This window comes from Neofelis nebulosa, chromosome 4 (genome assembly GCF_028018385.1).
Source record: "Neofelis nebulosa isolate mNeoNeb1 chromosome 4, mNeoNeb1.pri, whole genome shotgun sequence".
Lineage (NCBI taxonomy): Eukaryota > Metazoa > Chordata > Mammalia > Carnivora > Felidae > Neofelis > Neofelis nebulosa.
In genome coordinates this window covers 108,514,238-108,532,419 of record NC_080785.1, presented here as the reverse complement: position 1 = coordinate 108,532,419, position 18,182 = coordinate 108,514,238, and the positions used below count along the sequence as shown (strand labels likewise).

General features: G+C 58.2%; 1 protein-coding gene across 9 annotated transcripts in view; it reads right to left on the bottom strand.

Moving 5' to 3' along the window:
• Window positions 1-18,182, bottom strand: part of CAMK2B (calcium/calmodulin dependent protein kinase II beta) — an 82,851-nt gene that overhangs the window by 44,732 nt on the left and 19,937 nt on the right. For all 9 annotated transcript variants that reach the window (XM_058725676.1, XM_058725681.1, XM_058725675.1 and 6 more), the window contains exon 2: window positions 7,979-8,073. In XM_058725676.1, coding sequence (XP_058581659.1) covers window positions 7,979-8,073 — 95 coding nt within the window. The remainder of the gene's footprint in view (window positions 1-7,978; window positions 8,074-18,182) is intronic.

The following is an 18,182-nucleotide window of genomic DNA, read 5'->3' as shown; positions in this document are numbered from 1 at the left end:
GAGGGCTGGGTGGCCTGGGGAAGGACGTGTCATGGAAGATGGGTGAGTTCTGAGCACCTGCTGACACTGGTGTCTCCAACCTCGGCCTCGTCCCGGGAACAACATCCCATCGGCTGTTGGGAGGACACTGCTTTCCGGAAGGATTCAAAGTCGGGGCTTCCACAGCTTGGGCCTGCTGACGGGACTCATGGGGCTGGGACACATGAACAAGGCAGCCAAACCCAAGAGGCCTCGCAGGGTCCTGTTGGTCCCCCCCAGATTAGCACCTGCTGTCTGCTCTGCACAGACCCCTGACTCTGCCGGGGGCTTCCCACAAGGTAGGGCTGCTACAGTTGCCCCAACTTTCAGATGGGGTGTGGAGCACAGGGAGGCTGGGGGTGCGGCTGGGCTACACGGGGTGGGGGGCTGGAGCCTGAGCCCGAGTGGGGGCAGCAGCAGCAGAGGGCCCCCCACCTCGTGGTGTTTCCCGTGATGGTGCTGCCACCATGGCCGGGTGCCGGCAGAGTGACAGAGATGAAGAAAGCTCCCATCGCAGACTTCTGTGCGTGTTTTGTTTTAAAACGGCAACTGGGCACCCAGCAATTAGTGTGCCAACATCAGGCAGCTGCCCCACCCTGCCAGGGCGTCCTCGCCATCCTGCAGCTGCCATGGGGACAAAGATAAGCCACCGGGCCCCACCCACACGGCAGCACTAAGGCCTCTGAGCTGTTTGCAGGCCACGTGGGTCCGTGTGGCAGCTGGGCCCCCAGAGCCCACCCTCCCCGCCTTCGGCTGACCCCCCGATGCACAGAGGCCTTCCTCACTCCTTCCTCAGGCTGGGGGCCACCACCCAACAGGAGCTGCAGCCCAGCTGTGCAGCAAGGCCAGAAACTGAGGCCCCAATGTCCAATGTCACCTAGCTGTGGGCTTCCTGCCCCCTCTGCTCCCAGGTGAGGTCCCCCTGCCCCACGGCCACTGCCCCAGGCAGGCCAGGCATGGTGCCCTCCTACCCCCTGCCAGAGAGCAATTATTCACTTAGAAGTTGACCATGTCCCACAGCGGGGACCAGGGACACCCCGTCTCCTGTCACTGCGAAGCCTGCCTCCCACAGCCCAGGCCGCTCACACTGTTCCCAAGTGTGCCCCACGTGCCCGGGTGACATGCAATGTCCCCCCTGGGCTCTGAGCCGCTGTAATATAGGCTGCCGTCTGCCTGACCGTCCAGGGTCAGCGTCCTGTTTGCTTATGCCCATGACCCTCGGGCAGGGCCCTCACCCTCACCAGTAGTGACTTTCCTTGGAATCCTCAGTTTCAGTGACCGTGAAATGGGTCACTGTCAACTTCCAGAACAGTAGGGCATGGTGACATAGGAGCTCCCCAGTGACCACCTCCTTTCCTGCTTCCTTCCACAGCCTGGGAGACCGCAGGTGCTATTGGGCAGGGTCTCATCACAGCCCACCCCCAACAGCACCTGTGATGCTTCCTGGGCACCACCCCGGGGACGTGCTCTCGACAGTGAAAAGAGTCCGAGTGCCTTCCACACTTGGGCACGGCCCCAAACGCTGCACAGCTCGCCTGCCACCATCCTGCTCAAAGGCGAGGCCCAGACTCTGCAAGGCCTCTGAAACCCGCTGAGCCGGAGGGTTGGGGCCAGAAGGTTGCGGCCACACTGGCCAGAAAAGGCCTTTCTGACCCTGCACCCACCTCCAGGGGGCTCTTGGTGCATGTGTGGTGGGCAGGATGGAGGGGAGGACCCCTTCAGATTTGGGGAGCGGCAGACAGGCCTACAGCCCCTCCCTACAACCCCGGCCAGCCTCCTCACCCTCTCCCAACCCTCCATAACCCAAGGAGGGTGAGCCCTGCGACTGCCTGACACCACTCAGGCCTCAGGTCAGCAGGTCCCAAAGCCCCTGGGATGGACTCAGCTTTCACAAAGGCAGCCACACCCCAGAATCACTGAACCCCAGAACGAGCAGGAGGACCAGGCTCTCCACCTCATCACCTGCAAGGCGCCCAGAATGGGCCAGGGTGTCCAAAAGGACCCCCACTGGCACAGCCTGGCCTCTACACCTTGTCTGCTCCTGCCCTGGACCCTTCTACCTCCTTCCCGCCCCCATTTTTCCAAAACTCTGACTTCACCTACTCAGTTGATAAATTAATCACAAAGACCTATTCTTTCAACAGCTCTGTTTAGTATTGCCTGATGAATCAGAGAATGTCCAGTTAAATTTGAATCTCAGATAACCAACAAGAATTTTTTAGCACAAGTACGTCCCAAATTCAGATAAACAACAAATAATTTCCTAGTGAAAGCCCCATTCAGTTTGGGCTGAGTTTGTATTCAGTTTTTCATGGTCTATTTGAAATTCAAATTTACCTGCTAAATCTGGCAACCCCGCCTGTCCCCTCTCCTCCTCTGGGGAATGAGGGTCCCCTGGCCCCAGGTCCTCTTGCTACTCCCCCCTCACTTGCACAGGGGGCCCGCAATTCCGCATTAACCCAAGTCCCTGCAACAGAACTTCAGGAGATGGGGCTGTGGAGGGGGAGGGCCCAGAGGAGAGCTCCTCCTTCCCACCCACCCTCCAAATCCCTGGGGCGACCCTCTACAGCGCAGGGTCCCTGGGGAATCCCCACGTGAGGGCAGAATTGGCTAAAAGTTGGTTGGGAGTCTGGGACATACTTACTCTAAAAAAAATCACTGTGTATCTGCAATTGAGACCTGCTTAGACTGTGAGACCCGAGCTCAGCCCCTGGCCGGGGAGGAGCCTGCGGACCGGGGCTGAGTGGAGCGGAGGGGGTGCCCGAGGGAGTGCTGGGTCAAGAGGCCTGAGCTGAGGGAGGAGGCGAGAAAGCTGTTCCCGGAGCTGGGAAGGGGAGGGGAGAGGATAGGGGAGCAGAAGGGAGGGGAGGGGTAGAGCCTGACAGAAGGTGGTTTGAAAGAAGGGAGGGGGGGCCTGGACGAGGGGAGGGGAGGAAAAGGGAGGGAGGAGAGGGTAAGGGAACTTGGGAAGGGAAAGGGAGGGAGGGGCTCCGGCCGCGCATGCTCAGTGGCCCCTGCAATGCGGCGCCCGCGCCCGAGTCCTGCGTTAACCCAGTTCCACCGAGTCTCGCCGCCTGTGGGTCAGGGGGCCCGGCGGACCAGGAAAGGCTAAGGCAGAAAAGCCACGTTTCCGCGCCGCCCCCCCCCCGCTGTGCAGAGTGGCCCGGCGCCGGTCAGGTTTCCTGGGGCGGGGGGGGGGGGGGGGGGGGGGGGGGGGGGGGGGGGCCGGGCTCAGCTCTTCCCCCATCACACCTTCCCGTAGGGGTGCCCCCAAGGCACAGAGGCCACACAGGCCCTAGGGAGAGGGTAGTCCCAGGGGACCCAGGCAGGGAGCTGGGGGTGAGCGGGGCATCAGCTTGGGGATGGGAGGCCCAGAGGTGAGCCCTGATCACCTCGGTCCCCTCACCTGTTAGGTCAGCCCCCCGCTATGAGGTGAACCCCACCTGTGAGTCCCACCTGTTAGCTCCTCCCCTGAAGTCGGCCCCACCTGTGACGCCAGCCCCCACCTGTGAGGTCAACCATCGGCCCTCCCAGCTGGGTGAAATATGAAGCTGCCAGTGCCCCAAGCTCTGCTCATCACAACTGTGTGTTACTGAGCAAGTCTCTGCTTCTATGGGACTTGGTTTCCTCATCTGTGGAACGGGATGCCCACCCCCGACCTCAGGGGATGTGGAAGGTCACTGCCGAGCCACGTGAAGACTCACTACTGCTGAAGGTCAGGGAGTAACAGCTGCCTGGGCCCCAGTCCTTGCAGGGTCGTTCCTCCCCCACGTGGAGCCCCTGCCCGGGGTCACTGCTGGACACCTGCTCCAGGGGGGCTCAGGGCTCAGGCCCACATGGTGTTGGCAGTGAGTTGGGAGGAGGGCCCACAAGACAGGTTTTGAGGCTTGTGTGCCCCATGATCTCACCCCAGCCAATTCACTTCCCTCTAACTGCTTTTGTTAACCGTCCTGTAACTGTGGGCTCAGCGCGTTCGGACCCTCCAAAATCACGTACGTAACTTGGGTCTTTGGCACCAGCTGGGTGTCATGCCCAGCAACCCGGCGAATCTGGGCATTGTCAGTTCCCGGACAAGGGCCGCTTCTGTGCCCAGGGCCTGCGCTCCTCCTGGCCGCTGCGTGTGGCCGGCTGCTTTGCTATCATCAGGAGCCTCGGAGGACCGCGGCTGCTCCAGCGGGAGATGGAGCCCCCCCACACTGCACTGCACTTGAGCAACAGCGGAAGGAAGGTGGGGGGCGAGGCCTCTGGGTCCAGTCTCCTACCCCCTCCTCCCCGCCATGGGCCCCCCGCCCTGTCCCTTCCTCCCACAAGGACAACAGCTGGGCACACATTTCTGCCGTGGTCTTCCTAGCAATGGAGCTGGCCACCTAGCAGGGTGGGGGCCCTGGCTCAGGACATTTTCTGTGACCTTGTGACCCTGGGGGGCACAACCACAGAGTGACAGCCAGGCCTTGCCCTGCCCCCACCTCCCGACCACCCTTCGGCTTTGCCTCAGAAACACACTGCAACTCGGACGTCCCAAAGGCTCAGGTGTTCTGCAAGTCTGGACTGACCAGGGGCCTCCCATGCAGACCCAACACGTCAGCAAATGCCCTAGACACTCCCCACTCCAGTCCCCACCCAGCCTCACACCCAGGGGACTACCTGCCCCCAGTATAGACTGTACATGTGCCTCTTCAAATTCACCCACCGAAAGCACATGTTCCTTCCACCAGAAGCCTTTCTGGAGTGCTCACCACCCGCCAGGCCCTGGTAGGGACACAGTACTGAACGAAGTCCCTGCCCACAGGGCCTCGAAGTCTCATGAGAAAGACAGCTGTGGCATAAAAAGCAGGGTACCTTGGTCCCGGACTCCACTGGAGAAAATGTCATCAACAAGAGTTAAGCAGAAGTTCAGGAAAAGCATTTCCAGAGAGAACACACATGCAAAGGCCCAGGGGTACCTGGAAACACTGAAAGCAGCCAAGGGCTGGAGGAAAGCTCTGGGGAGGGAGGGAGAAGACAGGGCCAGACGGCAGTTACAGGCCAGGTGAGAACTTCAGGCTTTCTGGAAGCCGGCCCCAGGAGCTTCACAGAGGCAGCAGAGAGGTGCAGGCAATAAACTAGCCACAAGTGCCCTCCAGGAGTGGGGAAATGCCCACAGGCTTGGGAGTTTCCAGGGCAGCTTTGTGGGGCCCTGGGGCCTGCAGGCTGGGTGGGCAGAACTCTGACCCAGAGCGGGGCTAGGCAGAGAGGGGAGGTCTGTGCCCACAAGCTCCTTCCAAGTACCTTATGTCCAGCCAGGAGCAAGCACACACCAGTTTCATCCCTGTTTTATGGCTGGGGAAACTGAGGTATAGGGTGGGCATGTGCTGCCAAGCCCAAGCCCATCGCTGCCCCACACAGGGCGCAGACCTTGTCCCCTCACCCCTCCCACTGCCCCTCAGCTAGGAAAGCCAGGAGGGGCTGGGGAGGATCCGAGGGTGCCGAGACCCCGGTACCCGGGAGGCAGCCACTTGTCTGCAGACTCCTTTTGTGCCAGAAGAATGTGCTGAACACCATGTGCAAAGTGACAGGCCGTCTGGGACGTGCTGCGAGGTGGGGGTGTGGGGCTACAGATGGAGCTGAGAGCTGACAAATGCTGAAGTTGGGGGATCATTCTGTCACTTTCTCTAGATTTGGGGACGTTTGAAATTTTCCATAATAAAGAGTTAAACAGGAAAAAAAATTGCCCAAGACCTCCACGGTACCGGGCGACACAGAGTAACAAGGCCCCCTTTCCTGCCAGAGAGTGGTTGTGAGGGAACACAGGACGGGTGAAGGCCAGCCGCTCCGATTCCCGACGGCCCTGCCTCCCGCTGCCTGTCCCCAGCAGCGCGCAGCGAGGACACCGGCCCGGCGCAGGGCACCAGCACCAGGCCGGTGCTCGGCTCCACGGCCGCACCGGACACAGAGGCAGAAAAGCAGCTGTTGGTCAGGAAGGGGCCAGCAGGCTCACTGCAGCAGGGGCAGAAGAATGAGCAGTGGTGCTTGCCCAACACATGCTGGATTTCAGGGTTCTGCCGGTCCTGACCCTCTCTGCATGTAGAGCACTTTGCAGGTATAAACCGCAGGTGGGGAGGGTGGGGTGGGTGGGGTGCTTGGGGAGCTCAGTCGGTTAAGTGTAGACTTTAGCTCAGGTCATGATTTCCTGGCTCGTGAGTTCAAGCCCCACATCGGGCTCTGTGATGACAGCTCAGAGCCTGGAGCCTGCTTCGAGTTCTGTGTCTCCCTCTCTGTCTGCCCCTCCCCACTCACGCATGCGCTCTTTTGTTCTCTCAAAAATAAAATACAACATTAAAAAATAAACACACAAACCGGGGAGTGTGAAGGTACTTTAGAGGAGCTGTGTGATTCCATAGAAATATACCCACGTGCTTTTCTGCTTGAGCCTCACAAACTCCTATTCATCCCTCGAGACCCTCCCCTGTGCCTGCACCCAACACAGGCAGTTGTAGTGGCTTCTGTGGATGTGTCTGCTCAGGGCCAGGCACGTGGGAGGGGCTGAGTAAACCTGATGGATAAGTGAGGGTCTCTCTCACTAGTCTGGGGGACATCTGAGGGTGGGCTCTCTCCTCCCATCGTGAGCTAGAACAAGCCTGTGTTCCACCTTAGAGACTCCACACGTGCAGACATATCCCCCAAAACATAGTTAAAGCCGGCACCCCACCAGCACCCCCACCCAGCGTCGGGGAACACAGTAGTAACCGCGTTTAGGAGGCACTCGCAGTGCTGTCTTTAGCATTACCATTACTGCCGTGGTCCAAACATGGGGGCTGAGCTGTGCAAGCACGCATGCCCCAGGGCTGCCCTGGCCCTCAGGCCTCATGGAGTCACCCCCTCTGGGCCCCCTCGCCATGGCCAGGCCCACGGGAGGCAGTCCCCCAAGCAGCTCCCCAAGGGGCCTCACCATCAAGGGATGGTCGGGACCTTGTGTTTCTGGATCCGCCCAGAGCTTCCCCACGCGGAGCTCAGACCCCAAAACAGGCAGCAAACACGGAGGACGTGGGACTGACCCCGGCTGGGTGCCCCAGGCCCCTCACCATGAGCGGGGACAGGAGTGCCCTCCCCTGGAAACTCCCGGGCCCGAAGGCCTGGTACACAGCACAGCAAGTACACAACGTCTACACACAGCTCAAAATATGGCACCAGGTCACCCGCTCGCCCCACTGGGCTGTCCACCGCAGAGCCCACGGACTGAGGCAGCTCTCAGCCCCAGTTCCAGTAGGGACTCAGGCCAGCACTGAGTACGCTCAGTGCCCCTCTGGTCAGAGAAGGAGCCTGTGTCTGGACACTAACTGGAGGTCCCCTGGGAGGCCAGAGAGCACCCCAGGGGCCTCACTTGACTCTCCACCCAGGTGTCACCCGGCCTCCATCTGTCTGGCCCTGGGGTCAGAGGACCCAGGGGACCCCCATGCTGCCACCTCAACAAAGGTCCTTCGGGGGTCCTGCCCAGATCCCAGCCCCTCGCTCCCTTTGGGGCTATCTTAGAGTCACCTGCCCGTGTGCTACTCCATGACTTGGACCTCAAAAGAGCAGGATTCTGTGTGCCCACAACGGGCCGCCACCCAGCAAGGGCTTGGGGTGTGCAGCGTGGGTGGGATGAGGCCACGTGCTGGGGCCAGCTGCAACCCAGCACGACTCCCCGCTGCAGGCCCAGAGCACAGCCCTGCCCAGTGCAGGCGGACGGCCCCCTGGTGCAGACGACCTGGAGGGATTGTGCTGGCAGCCAGGTCACTACAAGTCTTCAGGCCACCGAGGGCTCCCACCTCTAGCCCTCCCTGAGCCCCCAGACCAGGGTCAAGGTGGGATCCGGCGTGAGGGTACAGGTCCCTCTCTCTGCGCTCCCAGGCAAGAGGCACCACTTCATCCGGCCGAGTTCTGTGCCTGCGTGGGCCCGGCCCATGCCAGTACAGCCCATGCCTACACGGCCCACGCCTACCTCTGGCTGACAGCTTCTTGGTGTTGATGATCTTTGCTGCGTACTCATGACCAGTGCAGAGCTTGACACAGCGCCGGACCACAGAGAAAGCCCCCCTGCAGAGAAAACGGGGGACACAGGCAGGAGAGATGATTAATCTCCCTGTGAGCACCCTGCACCCAAACCACAAAGCCCTGCCTGGGCAGACGTCTATTTGAGGAAGAGACACCAAATGGGTCTGCCCTCTTTCCTTGGTGCCAACCTGACAGGGACCCTTTCCCTGGCCTGGGGGACACCCCGGTGTCCTTCAGGGCCAGCTGGGCTGAGGGCCAGGCCTGGGGCCTCCTAGCATGTGCCCTCAGGCCCTTGGCACCAGACCGGGGGGCCCAGTGAGTACTCCCCAGAGCAACCAACTGGCCCCCCTCCAGGCAGTACAGCCAGCACGGGACTCATCGAAGGTTTCAGAGAGAAGGAGGAGCATCGTGTCACTGAGCCGCACGGCCGGAGGACAGGGCCCCTCCCTGGTCCTCCACCTCCACCAGGCCTGTTACACAGAGCAGGAGGGGGCCCAGCGTCAGGGCTGAGGGCCAGAAACCTGAGAGAGCCGGTTACCACTGCGATGCCATCTTGAGAGGCCTGAGGACCAGCCACAGACACTGCCCCTGAGAGGAGGCGGGTCTGCCAGAGAGCAGAGAGCCGGCCTGGGTCCCGTTAGAAGGTCCAGTTTTCTAAGAACACTAGACCAGGCCCATGAGCCGGGGCCAAGGAGCCAGAACAGGAAACGACCCGGGCAGTGTCTCAGGCCAGGTGTGTGGCCACTGGGGACGGGCGGGCGCACCCCTCCGCTGTCCTCCCCACGAGGCCCGTCAGGCGTGGGACCCCCAGGCCTATGCAGCCAGATAAATCCACGGCCACCAAGCCCCGGGTTCTGGGTGATGCCAAGGCAGTGTATTAACGAGAGAATGCCTTTGCTACACAACAGTCCCCGCATCTATGGCTTCCTTCCGGCAGCTGCAGTTACCCACGGTGGGCCAGGGGCAAATACTCCTCCCGACACATGGTCAGGTCAACAGCCACCTCATGCTGTGTCACAGGCCTGCGACAGTCACCTCCGTCACCGCCTCACCGGGCTTTTCACCCCATCGGGCCGGCGTGGAAAGGGCGCATGTGGTGTCTACACGGCTTTCTCACAACGTGTTGTCACACCAGCCTCCCTTCACCATCCTTGCTGTGTCCCTCCCCGCAGCTGACTCAGAAGTGCAGCGAAATCACAGACGTGCGCTTGGAACAGACACCGTGTCCACAGGGCTCAGAACTACACACAATTTCAGGCGTCCTCTGGGAGTCTCGCAACCTACCCCCGCTGACGAGGGAGGACTTCTGTGACCCTTCTTAAGACAAAACTTCCTTAGAATGTACTACTGGTTTCCTCAGAAAAAACTAAATAGTAGGACACGAACCCTAACCAAACGTTTTCTTCACCACCCAGACTGTCATAAGCAATGGTGGCACTTAGGGCCAAGTGTCTGCTGTTTCAATGTCCGCCCAAGAACCGGGCAGTGGCTGCCCTGGGGGGCAGGCAGGTTGGGGGACACTCACTATTCACCCCACACTCTCTGCCCCTCTGATTTTCCTCGCTACATAAGAAAAAATATAAGGAAAGGATGATTATTTTGACCCACAAAGGAGAATAACCACCAGCTTCCTGCCGCCCTAGCTTCGAATTCTACTCTGGGCTTCCTGGCCACACCGCATCACCCTCTCTGAGCCTCAGTTTCCCCATCCACGTAAGGAGTGAGAAAAACTTCCGGGGCTGCCTGAGGGGTGAGCGAGGCATTGTGTGGCCACCTGCCTGAGACTGCCCTGGGCTGGTGCTCACCAGCCTCGCCCCCTGCTGGTGCCTGCACCAGCCTCCTGCTCGGGGGGAGCGATAGCATGGCGTCTGTGGACCTGGGCTGCCATCCACTTGCCCGGACAGGGGCTATGCATGCCTCTGTGGACAGTCAGAATTTCCTGTGCCAGAATGGGACCTCACAGTGCAGGCCTACCCCCAGCCGGAAGTTGCCAACAGCCAGATGGGACGCCTGTTTATGGCAAGCCTGTGGCAGGGCGGGCACCCGGGGAGGCCCCCAAGGACAGAGGTGGGCTCATCCTGGGAGCAGGGCCAGACCCATCAGGCCCTTCCCCCAACTGCTGCCCAGACAGGGTAAGCACAGGAATGAACAACAGGGAGCCAGCAATCCTCCCGGCATTCGGCAGAGTGTGCATGAACAAAAGGACACAGAGCCAATGCCCAGGGCTCTGGACAGTCAGCTATGCAGACCTGCCCGAGACTGCCCTCCACCCCACGTCCTGGGGGCCTGCGTCCCTCCCATGCCAGACGGTGCTTTTCCTTCCCAGAAGCTCTACACCTGGGACAGTGAGGGCCTGTTGTGAGGCCAAGGGCAGGTGGGCAGTGGACAGACGCCGGACATGGAGGAAATGAAAAGGGCAGCAGACACAGTGCTTGCAGCAGGCACTCAATAATCGAGCTCACGGGGAGCTCATTAGACACAGGCCTTTTCATCCTGATGTCCTGCCTGCCAGGTGTGAGGAGGGCACCCCCTGAAGCCCCTCTGCGGGGGTCCTGTTGCCCAGACTAGAGGAAAGTTCTAGAAAGAGCTGCCCCCATCCCTCTCTGCCATTGGTCATCTGCACCCCAATGCCCATCAAAACCCACTGCAGGACGAGTGGCTGAGCCTGGGGCTTGGGTCTCCAAAGGTAGATGCCATGGAAATTGGCGGGAGAGGCCAGCCAGGTGCTCACGGCAGTCCCCAGGCACGGAGGGAGAAGCTGGCAAAAGCAGGGCGCGCCCAGGGGGCCGGTGTGGCCACAGGTGACCACCGCTCCTCGGGCTTCTGGTTATTGTGGACCCCCAACCTCTCCACCTCACGCTAAGCATTGGCCCCTTCACCCTCAGCTGTCCCTGCAGAACGGCCTGAAACCGCTCCTCCCACATGAGCCACCTTCCCTCCCTGCCCCTCTGCCTCCCCTGTCCCTAGCGGCTCTGCCAGTGGGTCCCAGGTGTTGAGCTGTCGCCAGGAGTCCCCCAGAACCGCCAGTAAGGAGAAGCATGTAGCATGTGCCCTTTGGGCCACCTGCTGTGGGCCCCAACATCCAGCTGAGGCCTGCAGCCCCCTCCCTGGGGACTCGTAGCAGCATCCCACCAGAAGAGATGGCGCTGACAAAGGTAGGGTTCGTGTGCGCTGAGCTCCCAGGATGGCCCCGCGGTAACCCGGATTTTTTGTGAGCCTTGGAACCAGCAAGGACGCTAAGCACGTTTCCTTTTCTAATTAGCCTCGCGTGATTTTCAAAAGCCCCGTAACAGGGCTTGCTGCCCTGGGCCTCATGATCTGAACGCTTTATTCCACTCACTTTAAAAAGTGAGTTCAACAGCAGCCGCCAGGCCTGTAATGCGGCAACCTGGAGGTTCAGAGCCAGTCCCCCACCAGGCCCTCCTCACAGGCCCCACCCTCCTGGCTTCTCCCCACAAGCGGCACTGGCAGCAGCCTGCCACGGGGGTCCCGGGGCCACTGGACGGGCAGCACGGGGCGGACCTCACCTGGATGCGGTGCAGGACCCGCGGCCCCAGGACCGTCAGGTCTGTGCCTCTTCGGGATTAAAAGGCACGTCCCGCCCTGTGCTGTAAGGGGTGCGGTGGGAGGTCTGCCGGGCCCCTCACGGTTTGATCAGGGGCTCCACGGCCTCAGCCCCTCAGAAGACGCCCCCCATCCCTCCCCAGATGCCACCGGCCCGGTCTCTCCCTGTCGTTCTGGGGGCCGCCCCTTCCGCTCCATCCGCACAGCCAAGCGCATTCGGCCCCGGGGCAGACCGCGGGGGGCACAGCAACAGGGCGGGGTGCAAAGCTCGCGTGTGGCCGTGCGGTCTCCACCCGCCGGTCTCCCGACTGTCCCCACCACACGCCCGCCCCAAATGCCACCGTGAAACCTGCCGCCGACGCCGCACCTGCAGGGAGGAACTTGCCCCTCCCAGCCCTGCCCGCCTGGCACACCAGCTCAGCTCGCACCCCGCCCCTGCCGGCCCCGCCCGCCTCGCCCCTGCCCCCTCCACCCCTAGGGTCCTTGCATCCCTGCCCCCTCCGGCCTCGCCCGGTCAACCTCGCCCCGTCCCTCCGCCCCGGCCCCGCCCGCTTGCCCTACACACCAGCTTAGCTTGCATCCCTCCCCTTGCCGGCCCCGCCCGTGTCGTCCCCTCCACCTCTCCCGCCCCTGCATCCCCTGCCCCCTCCGACCCTGCCCCATCAACCTCGCCCCGCCCCTCCGCCTAGGCCCCGCCCGCCATGACCCTGACGGTCCTGCCCCCTTCCGTCCCGCCCCTTTCGTCCCCTCCGGCCCCGCCCCATCAGCCTCGCCCCGTCCCTCCCGCCTCTGCATCTCCGCCCCCAGATCCCGCCCCGTCAACCTCGCCCCGCCCCTCCACCCTGGCCCCGCCCACCAGCCCTGCACACCAGCTTAGCTCGCACCCCGCCCCTGCCGGCCCCGCCCGCGTCGTCCCCTCCACCCCTCCAGCCCCTGCATCCCCGCCCCCTCTGGCCCTGCCCCATCAACCTGGCCCCGCCCCTCCCCCTGCCCACTTTCTCCGCCCCCGGGCCCCGCCCCGTCTACCTCGCCCCGCCCCCGCCAGCTTCGCGCACCAGTTCAGCTCGCACCCCGCCCCTGACGGCCCCGCCCCTGACGGCCCCGCCCCTGCCAACCCTCCCTCCCCTGTCAACCTCGTCCCCACCCCTATCGGCTCCATTCGCCCCGCCCCTCGCCTCTGCCGGGATCACCCACCCCTTCTGTGGACCCCCCCCCCCCCGCCCACTTTCTGGGCGGACACTGCGGGCCCGCGGCAGCCCCTCTCTGCTCCCCGCTTCCCGGGCCACTCCCTGTCCTCGTTCGGTCCCGCACGAGGCTCATTTGCGGGGCTCAGTGGCGGACAGGTGTCCCCGGGGCCTTCCCGGCAGCGAGTTTAGCCACGACCCATGTCCCCGTCCTTGGAGGGGCCGCCGCACCCCGGGAGGGTCTCACAGTTTAGAGCCGAGAAAAGCCAATAGCGGCGGAAGCACTTGGCTGGTCCTGCAGCTTCGGTTGCCATCTCACGTTAATAAATGGGTGTTCTGGAACCTTCCTGAGGCTGTCCCAGTCCATCCTCCGCGGCCCGGCCTGCCCCAGGCAGGCTCTACTCGGGGGGCGTCGGGGCCACAGCTGGGCCCACCGACACAAGTCGGGGAGGCCTTCACCCCTTCATTCCCGTTCACCTCCACGATCAGCTGCTATTTAATTCGTGTGTTCGCTCAACGCTCTGTCCCACCTTTGAGTGACATGAGCTCTTGGGGATGAAGGAACAGAGGTCCCCTGATATTTTCAGTCTCCACTGAAGCAGTTGGGTGGCAAACAGTAGCTTCTACATGAAACAGACGACTGGGATTGTGGTTTTTATGTATTTTCCTGCCAATAATAATAATGAAATACGATCCATGCTCATGGGAAAAATGGAGGCAACAAGATGTTAGAGACCAAGCAAACCGCCTCAACTTAGAGGCCAGGAGGGTATGTAAGCCTCCTTGCCTGCCTGCCTCCCCGGCCCTGGGGTTGGAGCGGTGAGGAGATGGTGCTGGTCCCCGACAGGACTTGGGCAAGCGTGTGTCCTGCTGGCCTGGGGTCCTGCTGCGGGAGTGATGTCCAGGGCCGGGCCCATGAAGGCTGCCCACCCCCCAGCATCAGGCTGGCTCTCAGGGCCCTGGGGACTGCGTTCCTCTCCTGTCCAGGGAGGAAACGGGGAAGCAGGCCTGAATAAGCCTGGCTGCAGACCAGTGTGGACAGCATCTCATTCTATTTGTGAACACCCATGCCCCCGCGGCCTCTACGGCACCCACACAAGCCACATGTGTGAGCGCCTGGGTGGTGTACCGCCTTCCATGTTGACCTTCGCTGCACACACCATCCTCACTCTCTGACCTAGATCATGACTCCTCTGAGCAGAGAATAGTCCTTCCATGGAGACAGCGCCTCCTCGACTGGCAGGCATCTGGGATGTTTCTAATGTCCTTCCTCATAAATGGGCTGCCGCGGACACCTCGGTTATCCGCGGAGAGTTTCTTTCCAAAGGCACAACAGCTGGGTGAGTCACAACCCACAACGACACAAGTTCTCGCCATGGTCCCAGTGTCCAACCCTGGCGTTTCCCAGGCCCTCGGAATCCCAGCTGCTCCCAGCCCCGAACTCTGAGCCCAGGTAAGATGCTAAAGCTATGCCTCGTCCCTACCGTGCTAGTGTCCTGGAGCCGCCTTAACAAAGCACCACAAGTTGGTGGCTTAAACAACAGAAATGTATTGTCTCCAAAGGCCAGAAGTCCAAGATCAAGGTGCTGGTTCCTCCTGAGGCCTCTCCCCAGCTACCGGGGGTTTGCTGGGGACCTGGTGCTCCCTGGTTTGTAGAAGCATCACCCTGATCTCTGCCTTCATGGTCACGTGACATTCTCCCTATGTCCAAATTTCCCTTTTTAGAAGACACAGTCATATTAGATGAGGGGTCGTCCTATACCAGGGTGCCTTCATTTTAACTAATCACATCTGCAACCACCCTATTTCCAAACAAGGGCATTTTCTGAGATACTGAGGTTAGCATTCCAACATACAAATCCTGAGGACACACAATTAATCCAACACACACACATGCTGGCCCTTGACTCTACCTTATGGAGTCTGCCACTGGGTGCACCGGGCAAACGTTTCCCAAATTATGTCCCTCAAATATTAGCTCCACAGGATGTTAACACATGGTAGGTACTAGGGGGGCTCTGTGGGCAAATAGGTTTGGGAACCAGTATGTTAAACAGTGTTTTCCTTCCTCCCTCCCTCCTTTCTTTCTTTTTTATTGCAGGACTTCTCAGGGCCTTAGAATGGTCATAATCTGTACTGTGAATTTCCAACTCAGGAGTATGAGACGCAGCCTTTCCCTGACTTATTTCACCACAGAATCTTTATACAAAAAGTCTCATGAAGGCCAGGACTGGGGGCAGAGGAACTTCTAGTCTAAGGCCTCCATACTGACCCCTTTCTAAAACCCTGTGTGGCCCACTGAAGTCCAGCAACAGACGTCTTCTGAACGAGTCCATCCACAAAGAAAGAAATGGCGGGGACATGGCAGAAATGCCCCCCGCCAGCCAGCCGACGCCCCCAGCCCACCTGCGGACACATACCCAAACACGCTTCACTTGGGAGTCTGGTGGGCACATCTCTGAGTCAGAACCCTGCAGGGCCCCCTGACCACGTGTGCTGCACGCCCTGACAAGATCTAGCTGTAAGTAAGCACAATGGTAACTAGTCACTAACGTGACTTTCTACAGTCACATCAAGTTCGCACAGTCCTACACAGATGATGAGAGCCTGGCCTTGGCACGTGTCCCCACTGCTTGATTTAAGTCCCATGGCTCACACGGCCACCTTCAGCACTGCCCAGACCCACCACCCCTCCCCACCACAGCTGGGACCCCTTGGGTCCCGGTCGTACAGACTGCAGACATCCTTGAGGAGTTTCCTGAAGGGCTCAGGCAGCAAAGCTGACGGGAACAAGAGGGTGAGCACCAGCCCAGGGATGCGGGGAGGTCTGAAGTGGGAGGAACACCCTGGGATTATTTAATGGGGCAGAATTACTCTGGGAAGATGAACAAGTTTTGGAGACGGACGGTGGTGGTTATTCGATGCTGTGAATGGACTTAGTGCCGCTGAGCTGTACATTTAAATGGTTACATGGTACATTTTATGTATATTTTACTACAGTGAAAAAAACAAGGGAGAACACTAAGCCACGCCCATGCTAAACCACAAAGGCAGGAGTAGCCATGTTAATTTCATGCAGAGCAGGTTTGAGCAGGACAGTTACCAGGATAAAGAGGAGCATCACACGATGATAAGAGGGTCACTTCTCTAAGAACGCATAACAAGGCTTAATGTGTACACGCCCAAAGAGAGTGAGCCAAACCACGTGAGACAAACACTGAATGAACTGCAGGGAGAAGTCGATGAATCCACGATTATGGCTGGAGACTTCAACACCCTCTATTAGAAGTAGACAGACCCAGGAGCACCTGGATGGTTCAGTCGGTTGAGCATCTGACTTTGGCTCAGATCATTAACTCATAGCTCATGGGTTCGAGCCCCATGTCGGGCTCTATGCTGACAATGCAGGGTCTGGAGACTGCTTCAGATTCTGTGTCTCCCTCTCTCTCTGCCCCTCTCCCCACTCAGGCTCTGTCTGTCTGTCCCTCTCAAATAAATACATAAGCATTAAAAAAAAAAAAAATAGGTAGTAGACAGACCCAGCAGGCAGAAAACCAGGAAGGCCATAGCTGAACTCATCCGCACCATCACTAGACTGGATCTAAGAAGGCTCTAAAGACGACTTCACACAGCAACAGCAGAACACACATTCTTCTCAAGCCCCCGTGAACATTCAATAAGACAGACCACATTCTAGGCCACCAAACACACCTTAACAAGTTGATAAGAACAGAATCATACTAAGAATGCTCTAAGATCACAGTGGGATTTAACTAGAAACACAGAAAGATAGCTGGAAAACTTGACAAACACATGGAGATTAAACAACACACTTCCAAAACTAACAAGGGTCAAAGCAGAAATATCAATAAAAAATATTAAATATTTTTACTAAATGAAAAACGAAAGAAAACTTAACAAAATTTGTGGAACACAGTAAAAGCAGTGCTTAATGGAAATTAATGTCATTGAATGCATATATTAGAAAAGACTACTTAAAATAAATAATCTAAGCTTCCACCTTAGGAAACTAGAAAAAGAAGACCAAGTTAAATCCAAAGTAAATAGAAGATATAATAAAAGAGCAGAAATCAATGACATTGAAAACAGGAAATAGAGAAAATCAATGAAACTAAAACCTGATTCTTTGAAAAGATCAAATCGATAAGCCTTTAGCCAGGATAAGAAAAAAAAAGAGAGAGTACACATTACTAATATCAGGAATGAAAAAGAAGCCAACACCACTGACCCCACAGAAATTAAAAGGATAGTAAAGGAATACTAGGCCCACAAACTTGGTAACATAGATGAAATGGACCAATTCCTTGAAGGACATAGTCTGTCAAAACTCACACAAGAAGATGGGGCGCCTGGGTGGCGCAGTCGGTTAAGCGTCCGACTTCAGCCAGGTCGCGATCTCGCGCTCCGTGAGTTCGAGCCCCGCGTCAGGCTCTGGGCTGATGGCTCGGAGCCTGGAGCCTGTTTCCGATTCTGTGTCTCCCTCTCTCTCTGCCCCTGCCCCGTTAAGTTCGAGCCCCGCGTCAGGCTCTGGGCTGATGGCTCGGAGCCTGGAGCCTGTTTCCGATTCTGTGTCTCCCTCTCTCTCTGCCCCTGCCCCGTTCATGCTTTGTCTCTCTCTGTCCCAAAAATAAATATAAAAAAAAAAAAAAAAAAAAAAAAAAAAACGTTGAAAAAAAAAAAACTCACACAAGAAGAAACAATCTCAATAGGCTTGTATGTATCACAGAAATTGAATCAATAATTAATAACCTTTCCAAACAGAAGGCACCAAGCCCAGGTGGGTTCACTGGTGAATTCTACCAAACACTTATGGAAGAAGTTATACCAATTCTTTACAATCTAGGAAGGGGGGGGGGGAGGGGAGGGGAGGGGAGGGAAAGAAAAGAAAAGAAAAGAAAAGAAAAGAAAAGAAAAGAAAAGAAAAGAAAAGAAAAGAAAAGAAAAGAAGCAGAAGGAATATTTCTTAACTTATTCTGTGAAGCCATCATTACCCAAACCAAAAACATTACAAGAAAAGAGAACTACAGACCAGTAACTCTCATGAATACAGATGCAAAAATCCTCAACAAAATATTAGCAAATAGAATCCAACAATGTATGAACAGAATTAAACACCATGGCCAAAAAGCATTTATCCCAGGTATGCACAGTTGACTGGCTCAGTATTTGAAAACCAACTAACATAATCCACCACATCAACTGATTTAAAAGGAAAAATCACATGATCATATCAATAGATGCAGAAAAAGCACTTGACAAAATACATCCCCATTCATAATAAAAACTCAGCAAACTAGGAACAGAGGGGAACTATCTCAGCTTGATAAACACTGTATTAGCTCAAAATGTGACACAGTCTGGGTGGCTTGAACAACAGGAATT